At 40.4% G+C, this 12955-nt stretch overlaps 1 protein-coding gene and 1 long non-coding RNA gene across 2 annotated transcripts in view; both read left to right on the top strand.

Annotated features, from left to right (window-relative positions):
• The window catches only part of tprg1 (tumor protein p63 regulated 1), a 29237-nt gene extending 22152 nt beyond the window's left edge, over positions 1–7085 (top strand). The window contains exons 5-6 of the mRNA XM_082190223.1: positions 3763–3916; positions 6327–7085. Coding sequence (XP_082046349.1) covers positions 3763–3916; positions 6327–6521 — 349 coding nt within the window. The 3' untranslated portion in view covers positions 6522–7085. The remainder of the gene's footprint in view (positions 1–3762; positions 3917–6326) is intronic.
• Positions 7086–9263: 2178 nt separating this feature from the next.
• Positions 9264–12693, top strand: LOC309514091. Its single transcript, XR_014211600.1, has 2 exons — positions 9264–10586; positions 10618–12693. It is a non-coding gene; the product is annotated as an uncharacterized lncRNA (long non-coding RNA).
• The last annotated feature ends 262 nt before the right edge of the window (positions 12694–12955 follow it).

The following is a 12955-nucleotide window of genomic DNA, read 5'->3' as shown; positions in this document are numbered from 1 at the left end:
TAAAATATTCTGTATTTTGTATCACTTTTTTTTACAATTGACATTTTTAAAAATCACTCTTTTTCATTTTTATGTTTGAGAAATGTTCCTGCAAGTATTGTACATTTAGTGTACTGTACATAAGTACTGTACACTAAATTTAATGTTTCCTCTTGGCCATTATTCCAATTCTATGGCAAGCAGGAATCATCAAATTTAGTGTGACTTTATTTCTAGGAATGCACTCCTGTGTGTAACGTGTCTCGGGGAAGCTTCATGCATGACAAATCTTAGCATCCATTTTTCACCTTTTCTTTTCATCCCTCCTTTTCCCTCCCCTTCTCAATCTTTCTCAATCATGTAGAGTGATGGAATGAAATAGTGTGTGTGTGTGTGTGTGTGTGTGTGTGTGTGTGTGTGTGTGTGTGTGTGTGTGTGTGTGTGTAAGAGAGTGAGTGGCAATGATCAGTGAAAGCTCAAGCCTGTACCACAAACAGTGAATGTCCCAGCCCGCTGGCTGCTGCAGCCCAGCCCTCTGCCTGTCTCAACTGGCCCGTGCGTACTGATAGCTTACCTCTGGAATCATCTGGATCAACTCACACACACACAGTAAAATACACAACTGCTTTGGCACAAAAATGTATGCGTGTGCACTTGCTCATGTCCACACAAAAGCACACTTTACGCTTTTAAGCAAACATACAAAAACCTTACATACTCAACAAAGTCAAATTTTCAGCCTTTTTTCTGAGTCGGGCTTTGTGCCGCCCCATGATCACCTTTCTTCTCTTTTTCTCTCAACACAACAGTTTATTCAGCAGGGTGTAGCCCGCGAGACCTCAGCAGCCATTGTCAAGGTCTGAGAGTGTTAGTGTAAACATAGGCAGCATCGTGAGAGCTGGAGACACAGCCTTGCCCTGTAGTTATGTTTTTTTTTTTTTTTTATCTAAAGAGTCACTCTTTCTCTGTAGCTTTAAGGTATGTGTGTTTGGCAGGAACTGGTCCTGCTTAAGGTGTGTTCTGGAGTCTGTTGGTTTTTGCCAAAATATGACACACCTGGAAAAAGCAACAGGCACGTTTTAAGCAACTGTGTGCACATGTTTTGAACATCAATGCACATCAATTGTCTCGTGTTGAAGATTCATAAAAGGCTTTATGCTTAAAGATTCCAAGCACTGACACCTCTGTGTACTCTTAAAACAAAGGGTCATATGCTCAAATGAAAAATCATAAATTACACATACTTAAAGGAATCATTTTTAAGTTTATTTAAGCTTTTATCATTTATTTACTCAATATTTTAGTCATGATTTACCCACTTTCATTTCATTCCATACCTTAAAGCCTTTCTTTTTTTTTTTTTTGGGTACAAAGTAGCAGGATATTGATGATAGATGATACGTTTATTTCTCATGTATCCTCCCTTAATATATGTGCAACATATATTATGATATCATATCTTAAAATCATATGATCATGACTGTGGTTACTAAACTGCAAAAAAATTATAACCATCAATTGTTACCTTAAAGAGCTATTTCTACCTGATTTAGCACATAAACATTAGTTTTATTTAGATAAATTCTGCAATATGAATTAATATTTTTTTACTTAAATTAAAGATTTAGATTTAAATTATTTAGATGTGACCATTTTTTTTAGAATGCAAGAACTATGTGTCATAATTTAGAAATATTTCAGTCAAGTGGAGGGGAGAGTGAATGTGGAGAAATGTATCCATCTATCAGCTAAACAAAAATTAGACCTCCTGAGGCTAAAGATTGAATGTTTTGTAATGATTACAGTAGATTCTTTACTTTACCTGGAGCCCAGTCTGTCTGTATGAGAGTGAAGGAGGCCCGCTAGGTCACTGGTTATGTGGTTACGTTTGTTTAATGGCTATGGTGTTGTGCTTAAGGGCATATCAGTCTCAGCGAGACACACGAGAAGTGTTTTTTTACAGGCCACACGTTTATCAAATGTCACTAGTGAAGCATAACTACTTTTACTTCCATTTCAAAAACTCTATCAAGGATAGAAAGTTCCTGAAATTGAATTTATACCAAGCTCATTCCATTAAAAGCTAGCTTTCATGAAGTTAAGAAAACTTCTAAGATTTCACAGATATGGTTACTAATCATTCTGTAAAGAAGTAAAAAACTGTGAAATGTGTTTTTTGTACTGCCTCATTTAGAATATTTTAACCAGGCATGATGTGTCAGATTTCTTGTGAAAACGCTGTGGGATGCGGCACAGTAACAGCCAATCAGAACATATTCAAAGTTTAATATACATTTACGAGGAATGCGATTTTAAACCAATGACATTTCACTGTGGGCGGGGCTACCTGGAGCAATGACACAGAAATAGAAAGCATGACAAAAACTCATATTAACAGGAAAAACTATTTATTGCTTGTTGATTTATTTTGTTGCCACCAATACATGATGCAATACTTACAAATTGGTGTTAAATGAAGAATGTCTCTTAGTGTGACTGCATGGACATTTGTAGAAATCACAGCCTTTCATTCCATGACTGATGGAGAAATAGTACATTGTCTGTTGTGAAAGATGCTTGTAAAACATGGAAGGGTGCCAACACATTACAAAGAGCGAATGTTTGGAGGTTTTAAAGCCCTGTGTTTGCTGCCAGGCACTCTCTTGTCTTATGAGGTTTCATCAGCCTGGAAAATAAAGACATCCCCTCTAGGCTTTTCATTAAAAAAATATTTACTTAAAATGGCAAAAGAGAAAGGCAGAGGGGATGAAAGAAAATCTGATGAGCGGAGGGAATTGCCTCTAAGCTTAGCAAACATTACATTGGGCTGTATATAAAGGAGGCGACCTGAAGAGAAATGGTGACAGTTTTGGCAGGGAGGGAAGCTGGGGGGTCTGGGGTCAAGCTGACCTAATTGAAAGCATGAAATTGTGAATCCCAGAGTAGATAATGCACTTGTTAGTAGTAAGGGATTACAGATGTTGCAACAAAAGATAATGTGCCACTTGTTCCTGTTTTTGTACCGAGTGCTTTTTGTGCATGCGTCAGCAAACTCATGAAGCTCATTTATTTATTTATTTATATTTGTAAAATCTGCGTTTCTGCATTTCCATAGTGTTTTTCTCTGCTCTCATCGAATCCTCCCACTAGACTTGCAATCAGTATGTCAGGGGTTTTCAGGGACCCCCAAATGTGACTATTCTCTTGTGAGGTACCCCCTTCCTAAAATATATTTTTTTATAAACATCATTCAGTCAGTTCTATTTTTCTAGTTCTATCTATTTATTTATTCATTTCTATTTTTTCTAGTTCTATTTATTTATTCATTTCTATAATGATACATGGAATAAATAAATAAATAGAAATATAATAAAATAAAAATAAATAAATAGAAAAAAATGGTAAATAAATAAGCATAAATAGAATTAACAAACAAATAGTAATAGAAAAATATAGAATAAATAAATAGAAATAGAAAAATAGAAAGAATAAATAAATAGAAATAGAAAAACTGAATAAATAAATAGAAAAAATAGAAAAAATAAATAATTAGAAATAGAAAAAATTAAATAAAAAAAATAGAAATAGGATATATAGAAATAAATGTATGTATTTATTTATTTATTTATTTATTTTCTCTGAACTTTTCTGTGGATCCCATAGCATTTCCTTGTAGAGTCCCCTGTAGAGTTTATTGTAAATATAGATTTCTCTAGCAATGCTATCATCTATCTGTCATTGTCTTCCAGCATACAAGCATTACGATATGTCTTTGTTTTTCAGGAGAGAAGGTGAGGGTGTGCGGGTGTTTTGGGATAAACTCAGAGAACCATCTTTCACATCTCGTTGGAATCCTTTTTCTGTTGACTATCCTTTCTGTTCATTCACCTATCACCCTGTCAGGGGTGCCAATGAGCAGCTGGGTCACCTGTGTGAGGTGAGTATTATAATGCAACACACAGAACACGTTTATCACAGTCAGGTCTCATTCCTTACCTCTGACATATTCCTATAAGATCTTCAAACTATCAGACTAAACCCAACCATTAAATGAGCTCAGTTAGCCAGTAGCCACTCTCAAAACCAGTTACTCACAAGTGTTACAGAAGCTGCCAGAGGACTTGCAGAGGGGGAGTAAGAATCCACAATTTCTTGGAAGTCATCTTAGGAAGAAATTACGTATTCAGTTAACATTAGTGGTGCAATATTTATTTCACTACATGATTAAGATTTCAAAGAATGACAGCTTGAGGCTAGAGGCAAGGTTACTTAAGGCAGCGTTTCTCAATCTGGGGTCATTCGAAATCAAATGGGGTCAGTGGAAATTTCCTGCATAAATAAATTGACTATTAATCTATGAAAGGCTCACCAGTTCCACCTGGACTTTTTTATAGTTTATAGTTTATCTGTGTATATACATGCCATTAAGTAATTTCCTGACAATAAAAACATTTGTGATCCAGGTTTTAAGAGGCCGAGCACTGAAGGTTGATCATTTAGATTTGGCGATAATTATAGTTTATCTGCCATTGTTAAAAAAATCCACCCATCGCCAAAAATACATGAGTTTTTTTTACCATCTGCTTACCAAACACCTTTTTATTTTATGTGTGCAGGTTTTTTGGTATGCTTTTTTTGCTTGTTTTTATATGCATATAAAAGCAACCTCTTTTGTTTATATCTATCTTTCCCTTGTGAAAAAAGTACACTTTGGCATACTTTTTTTTTTTTAAGTACTTAAAAGTACCTAATAATACACTTTAAAAGAATATACTGTAGTGCGAACAGAACGTAATGTTTTCAGACAATTATGTTAATTGCAATAAATGAAAATATATTATTACTTAAATTTATTAAATGCAATTAGCTGAAATTAGCTGAACTAGAGTGCCTTTTGACCCACTTAACTAGGACTTAAGTACATCTTTATATGTAATTTCATAATTTCTCTACTGTCTTTGAAATGTATTTAAAGTGTACTGCTAAATGTACTGACAAGCATTTATGGGAAACTAAAATATACTTTAATGTCACTTGTATGTTATGTATTTATGTATTTAGATATATTTATTTTTTAATTACCGGTAGACATTTTTAATGATGAAATTGTAATTTACTACATTTTTAAATAAATTAAACTTGAAATATTGGGTACCATGGGGCTAAAGGCGTACTGGGGTAAAAGGTGCATTTGACTTTATTTTCTATTATTTGTATGAATAATATGTGCCTTTTGCCCTATGCTGGTGAGCCTTTTACCTTGTGTGTGTCATAAAAGGTCCTGCTTGCCATCTCATACATTTATACGCTTTTTAAACAAACTTACCACTTTTATGATTTATTTTCACACAAAATCTGTTGCTCCATCAATGTTCAATAAAACATATATATTTTTCCTTCAATCATACACTATGGGAGTAGTGAAAAGCAATTTTTTTTATACTTGGGGTGTGCCTTCAACCCCGTTTTACCCTAATACTGAATAACACACTACAGTTACTTTAGTATGTGTAGTATGTTAGCCAACATAAAGTAAGTGCACTTATTTAAAGCATAACAAAACATTAAAATATAATGATTTAAAATGATAATAATTTAAAAAAATTATTACATTATCGGCAAGGATAGAAATAAATTTGTAGGCTACTTTTAAGATTTGAAGTTCACAACAAGTGCACATTCAATACAATTAAGCTCTTCTTTTTCACAAGGGATATGGAGATAAACTGATATTCTGTTTTGTTGTTGTTATGCTAACTATCTGAAGTAGCCCTTATATTATGTCATGATCATCTTTTTGGAGTTAGGGGGCTCGTAGACAGTTTGAGGTCAAGTGGTCATTGGTTTAGAAAAAGTATGTAATTTTTAGATGCATAAACCCCCGATTTAAGGCTGTATCATTTAATTAGACAATAAACAAGAAATAGTCCAAATGCATATAGAAAAATCACTGAAATCAAAAATTTTGCAATTAGATTTGTTTTGGTCCCTGGCTCACTCAGCGTCTCTAAAGTATGTATGTAGTTCAAGGTGTGAGCGAAGGGTCTTATGCAGGTGACCTCAAAGATCGCATAACCAGTCATTTGGACTACGGGGGTGTCTAATCCCACAGCCACACATTCCCATTCCTCACATTCCACCCCACCTACTGAGGTGAACAGCAGGTTCAACAAAAATGAAGAACGGTTGATAAAAAAAAAGAGAAAACATAAACAGGATTGTTTTGACAAGCAGAAACCACCAACCTGACAAACACAAGTTGAGCCAAATAAGCATATAAAAGTTGTTTTTGCCATGTGTTTTAGTACTGAATAAATTACTTTTCCATATTTTTCTTCCTCATTTAGATTGAAAACTTCAGGGAGGAGCTGACTTTAGCAGCGCAGAGAGCCCACAGCAAGAATCCTGTACCTGGAAAAGCCAACGGGGTTCTTGTGCTGAATCAACCCATTCTAATTGAAGCATATGTTGGTCTGATGTCTGTCATAGGCAACCAAAACAAGCTGGGCTATTGCTTAGCACGAGGCACTATTGGTTTCTGAGGGCACTTTGAGTCTTCCAATGATTGTTTACACTAAGTAATTCTCTTGCACCAGCTGAGCATGTGTAATTTGTATTTTAATTTAATATATTTAAAATATACGGGAGGAATGTTTAATTTTTTTTCTTAAAATACGTTTATCTATACTATTAATGTCCATAAAACCTTTCAGTTTTATCTAGTTACATTAGCTCCAAAATGTCAATCAGACATTTCCTTTTTGGTTGTGTCTTAGCATACAAAGAATGTTTTCCCTCCTCCTACGACTTCCTGTGTAGAAATATCTTGTATTTGGTATGTTATCTCTCAGAAGAAACCTGTGTGTTTTGTAATGTGCCTTTTCTTTCTGTGTCTATGCTGATATCGTACCTCATCATAAAGCTTCTTACAAGCCAATTGATGATTGTTTGATGGTTTAGGGTTTTATTATTACAGAAAAATGCAGTACTGGATTTCCCCATATTGTGTAATTACTACATTCACTCAGTGGTCTTGATATATTTCTTCAACAGAATGTCAAACAAATTGTAAAGCCTTTATAAAATAAATGCTAATACTGAAATTGCTTCATTAGTGCTGAAACTGAAATTAGTGTTCCTTAGCTGTGCTTCATTTATCTGACTAATTTGCTCCGTTTTTATTTATTGGGCATTTCTAAGGTGGGGCCATGTCCCAAGCTTAAAACGTATAAAACGTTGAAAATGAACATTTCCTAATAATTTACTCACCCCAATGCCATCCAAAGATATCCATGTCTTTCTTTCCTCAGTGGGAGAGGAATTATGTTTTTTGAGGAAAACATTTCTGGATTTTTCTTCTAACAATGGACTTCATTGGTTACCATCGTTTTTAAGTCCAAATCAATGCAGTTTCAAAAGTCTTTGAAGTGTTTAAACAGGCTGTACGCGATCACAGCTGAAGAAGAGGTTGTTATCTAGCGAAATGATAGGTAATTTTTAAGGGTGTCACGATTTCGATTTAAAATCGAAATCGATCGAAATTAATGCTCAATCTCGATTATCGAATCAAAAAATGGAATCGTCGATGCTGCCACGCCCCATATGTCACGTCAGCTCGGCTTGCCTGTAATAGGTAAAACTCCTTTTCTCGAGAATATTGAAGCCTTTATTTTAAAACGCATTGCAGCTGCACAGTGAGAGCATCATAGCTCGTCTGAGCGAGCTGATTGGCTGTGCTGCGGCAACTGCACGAACCTATGGTGAGTAGGAGCGCTTGGCGCCCTGCCAACCTCGAGCGCGCCAATTTGGACGCGGCTGAAGTGTATAAATTCAGAGAAAACTCGCCAAAGGACTTTAGGTTTAAATCGACTGAAGTGAAGTACCTGATATGAGCGAAATAGCACGGCAAGGCAACGCAGTACTCATTCCCTTATCTCTAAGGGAACGTCTCGGTTACGTATGTAACCCTCGTTCCCTGAGTAGGGAACGGAGACGTTACGTCGGATGACGACGAATGGGGTTTCGCTTAGAAAGCCTATCACCTTCGAGTATAGAAAACGAGCCAATGGCAAAGAAATGCCATGGGTCTGCGGAATTTGCATAGCGTATCTCCGCCCCACCCTGGGGGTTTATAAGGAAGTACGCTGGCAACATGCAGATATGTCTTCGCTGAGGAGCCGAGACTGAACTCCGGCGTTCCAGCGGTACAGCGGGAGTGGCAGGGAGACGTTCCCTTTCGTAGTCACTCCGAGTTACGTCGGATGACGACGAATGGGGTTCCAGTCTAATCACGCCACCTCTTGTCTGTCTTCCAGTGCCCTGCATAAGTCTGAGCTCCCTGTTGTGAGACTGGCACGGACTAAGGACTCCTACTTAACACAGGAATACCAAGGTACACTGGGAAGTGGCATAACTCTGGTGTTGATGTCGACAGTGCTGGAGGAGACTCAGGGCTTATTAGGCTCACCTGAGGAAAATATCACACGTATCCCGTCCGTGGAGAGGAATGGCGAGCAAGCGAAGACACCTGAGCAGAATCTAGTACCGGCTAGTTGAAGCGAGTACATGAGAAGAAACTGGCTCCACTCGGAGATTATAGAATCTCGCGAATGTGTTAGGTGTCGCCCAGCCTGCAGCTCTACAGATGTCTGTTAGCGAGGCGCCATGCGCTAGAGCCCAAGAGGACGCCACACTCCGAGTGGAGTGGTCCGTCACACCAAGGGGGCATGGTCGACCTTGCTGCTGGTATGCCAAAGCAATGGCGTCCACTATCCACTAAGATCAGCCTGTCATCGAGTTCAGGATGCGAACCCCGTGTTCCCGTAGAGGAACAAGGGCTGCCTCGACGACCTTTGTGAAGCCGCGAGCCGACAGGGCTAGCCCGAAAGGGAGAACCGCGTACTGGTATGCCTGCCCCTCGAAGCAAACCGCAGGAACGGTCTGTGTCGAGGAAGAATGGAGACATGGAAGTAGGCATCCTTCAGGTCGATCGCTGCAGACCAATCCTGCGGCCGCACGCATTCGAAAATGCGTTTGGCCGTGAGCATCTTGAACGGCATCCTGTGAAGGGAGTGGTTCAAGACGCGCAGGTCCAGGATTGGCCATAACCCACCGGATTTCTTCGGTACAATAAAGTAGGGGCTGTAACACCCGGACTTCATTTCGGCTGGAGGGACAGTCTCGATCGCACCCTTCGCCAGTAGGGTGGCGACCTCCGCTCTCATGACAGGGGCATTGCCTCTGACCATAGTGAAGCGGACTCCCCTGCAGCGGGGAGAAGACAGGCGGTGCCAGTCTCCAGCGACCTCCTTGTGCTCGGGCCGGTGAAGGCTCGAGGGGAGGAGCCGCATGGAGGTGGCGTCGGCGGGAAGCAGACTAAGGAGACCACACGGACGGATGACGGTCAGTGCAGAAGCCTCAGTCCGCTTCTGGAGTGATCGAAGACTGTTGGGCGCAGTCCTCAACCACACCGCCGACCAAGCTGCCCGTCTCAAGAGTGCTGCTTAGGCTGGCGTGGCAGTCTAAGGGGCGGAGACGGGCAGCGCCGCCCTGCTGCGACCACCTCCTACCCAGGGCCAGTGAAGGCCCGAGGGGAGGAGCCGCATGGAGGTGGCCTTGGCGGGAAGCAGACTAAGGAGACCACACGGATGGATGACCATCAGTGCAGGCGAACCTGAGTCTGCTTCTGGTGGCCGAAGCCAATCCGCCGAAGAGCCCAGCCTGGGACATGGGGGGCTGAGAAAATGAATTCTCAGACCCCCTCACATCAACCTGGCTAAGCCCATGTCTGGACCACTCTAGTGGACACCACCTGGCCCAGGATCACGCAGGTACCGATGTCGCCCGAGAGCGAGGTCAGTAGTGTGCGACCAGGCCGGGCATGGGAGGCATAGCGTCCCAGCAAGGGGGCGTGGTCGAGTTTCCGCATTCTGTCAGTGTTGGCCAGGGAAGGACGAGCGTTCCACTGCGGCCGGTTCTGACATAACTCCCGAGTCAGCACTGCCTCGAAGGCGACACACAGGACTGCATGCCTGTGTCACAATAGTGACAGAGAACATACAGACCAAGATCGCCTCACGATCAAGGGCACCGAAGGCGGAGGGCGCCCGCGGGCCGCGAAAAGTCACGTGGACTCCCGCGGGCCGGAAGCGTCCTGATGCACATCCGGGAAAGCCTTAAGCGCTCGGGGGGAGGGCGGCGCCACTCCAACCTACGCTTTCAGCTGCCCGGGAAAGCATGGCCATCAGCTCTGGATCTGACCCGAATAACGCTGACACTCCTGAGGGAGGTTTTTAATTTATTTATTTTTTTGTATTGTACCACACTGTAACCCTCAGATCACCCTGGCCACCAGCCAAAGTATCCCGTAGGAAGAGATAGATTAGGATGTGGCAGAGGGGACTCTACCCACACTGAGATCATTGAGTCTCGATCTATAAACATCGCAATGGTCATGTTCCCGCAATGAAAACATGACTCATCCACGAGCGCTGCCGAGCGTGATTAAGCCCAACACGCGAAACAGCGCTCGTGACCGTTAGGCAGATGAATCACGCGCCCACATTCAGTAAATACACGGGCGAACCGTCTTGAAAAAGACGTGCCGCGTGCAGCTCTTTTAGAGAGGAAAAAGCTCAGCAGAGTGCTGAAGCGCCCAGGGAGAAACACACTCACTGTCGGCAGATCACTGCACAAAACAGCAGCAGGCAATGCGATCTCGCTGGAACGCGCCATCACACAAACACACTGAAGAGCCGCTCGTCTCGTAGAATGAAGATGATTCAGAATGGCCTGTAGGAGTGAAGAGAACTCTTGGCTCCGAAGCGAAAACATATCTGCATGTTGCCAGCGTACTTCCTTATATACCCCCAGGGTGGGGCGGAGATACGCTATGCAAATTCTGCAGACCCATGGCATTTCTTTGCCATTGGCTCGTTTTCTATACTCGAAGGGGATAGGCTTTCTAAGCTAAACCCCATTCGTCGTCATCCGACGTAACTCGGAGTGACTACGAAAGGGAACTGAGGTTACGCAAGTAACCAAGTACGTTCCCTTACGAGAACGTTCTCTCGTACTGCGTTGCAAACGCTGTGGGAACCCAATTCAAAACGCCGTGCTATTCGCCTGTGACTGCACTGAGGAGTCCAGGGAGCCCCAGGACTATAATAGGTAATAGGTTATATTGTTTAAGTTTCCAATTGACTGAAGATATAAGTTATTGTTACATTATGTTGTTAATAAACGTTTTAAATTTGACAATGTAGTGTGTGGTACATTGCGAACAAAGGTCAGATATTATATTGCATAAAAGTCTAAAAATGGCATTGCTTGTGCTTTAAAAAAAAAAAAAAAATTTAAATCGAGAATCTAATCGAACCGTGACTTTAGAATCGAAAATGTAATCGAATCGAGGATTTGGAGAATCGTGACACCCTTAGTCATTTTCCAATTTTTTTTTATAATTTATTGACTTTTTACCTTCAATAGTTCGGATTGAGCTGATCAACAAACGGACAGGAAACTACGTCATCACGTTGAAAGTTCACGCCGGCACCGGCAATACTATTTGAACGACTATTCATATTCATCAGAATGTTATTCATATACTATTCATATTCACTGAATACTATTACTATATATATAATAGCAAACAATACTATTTGAACTATCCTCGTACGTACGGTTGCATTGTAAACAGTGGGGCGGTACTTCTGCCGGCGCCGGCGTGACCTTTCAACGTGATGACGTAGTTCCCTGTCCGTTTGTTGATCAGCTCAATCCGAACTATTGAAGGTAAAAAGTCTATAAATTATTAATTTTTTGTGAAAATGACCTATCGTTTCGCTAGATAACAACCTCTTCTTCAGCTGTGACCGCGTACAGTCCGTTTAAACACTTCAAAGACATTTGAAACTGCATTGATTTGGACTTAAAAACTATGGTAACCAATGAAGTCCATTGTTAGAAGAAAAATCCAGAAATGTTTTCCTCAAAAAACATAATTTCTCTCCCACTGAGGAAAGAAAGACATGGATATCTTGGATGGCATTGGGGTGAGTAAATTATTAGGACATTTTCATTTTGGGGTGAACTAATCCTTTAAGGTAATGCGAATTGTCCCCTAAAAATTGCCACCACCATGGTCACCCCAATTAACACGGTGTACATAAGTCACTGAATGTGGATTCTTTTCAGATTTTTTATTACAGATTTTCTTGATTGCTAACACACAATTCATGAAACAATTCACCATTTTCTGACAAATATAAACAATCTCATAACTACACACCAATTTTTACAAACCTCAAACTTCCACATCGAACTCAAATATTTCGGTCAAAAACAAATTCTCTTTTGTCAGAATCAAACTTTGGCCCCAGATATCACACAAATAACAAATAGACTGACTATTTTCCTCCCTGGAGAAAACTGGTGAGATCAATTAATAACACTGTAACAAACACCTCATATTGGTTTTCAGCAATGATTTTGCAGCTCATTGCCTATTACAGTATACAACGTAAATGAAAGAGTGCAGATTCAGTAAAATACAACAATAAGCTGTAGGAAAAATTTATTTTCATTACACTACTGTAAAGTGATCTTACAGTAGATGAATACCAAATAATTGAATAAGAACTCTGTATGCAACTCAATAGAGTATACTGTCAATTACAGTACACTAGAAAATAAATATATTCAGCATCCTCTGCACCTTCGGCCAAATTTCATTACAGCATTTTACAGCAGCTCTATAGCAATTTCTTGGTCTTCTGACGAGAGACTCTCTTACCTCCCTGAGGCAGTCGTCTCTCATTTCTGCCAAAAATACAGTACATGGAAAAAATTGGCTACAAATAAATTTGACAATTGTGAGTTTCCCTCATCTAAAGCACTGTTACTGTGTACTGTAATTATACGGTATAATGTCTCGGTGACGTATGGGAACCCTCGTTCCCTGAAGGAGGGAACGGAG

This window comes from Leuciscus leuciscus (assembly GCF_965113295.1).
Source record: "Leuciscus leuciscus genome assembly, chromosome: 14".
In the NCBI taxonomy this organism is placed as follows: domain Eukaryota; kingdom Metazoa; phylum Chordata; class Actinopteri; order Cypriniformes; family Leuciscidae; genus Leuciscus; species Leuciscus leuciscus.
The sequence above is the reverse complement of the archived record's forward strand: the minus strand, read 5'-3'. Positions and strand labels throughout refer to the sequence as shown.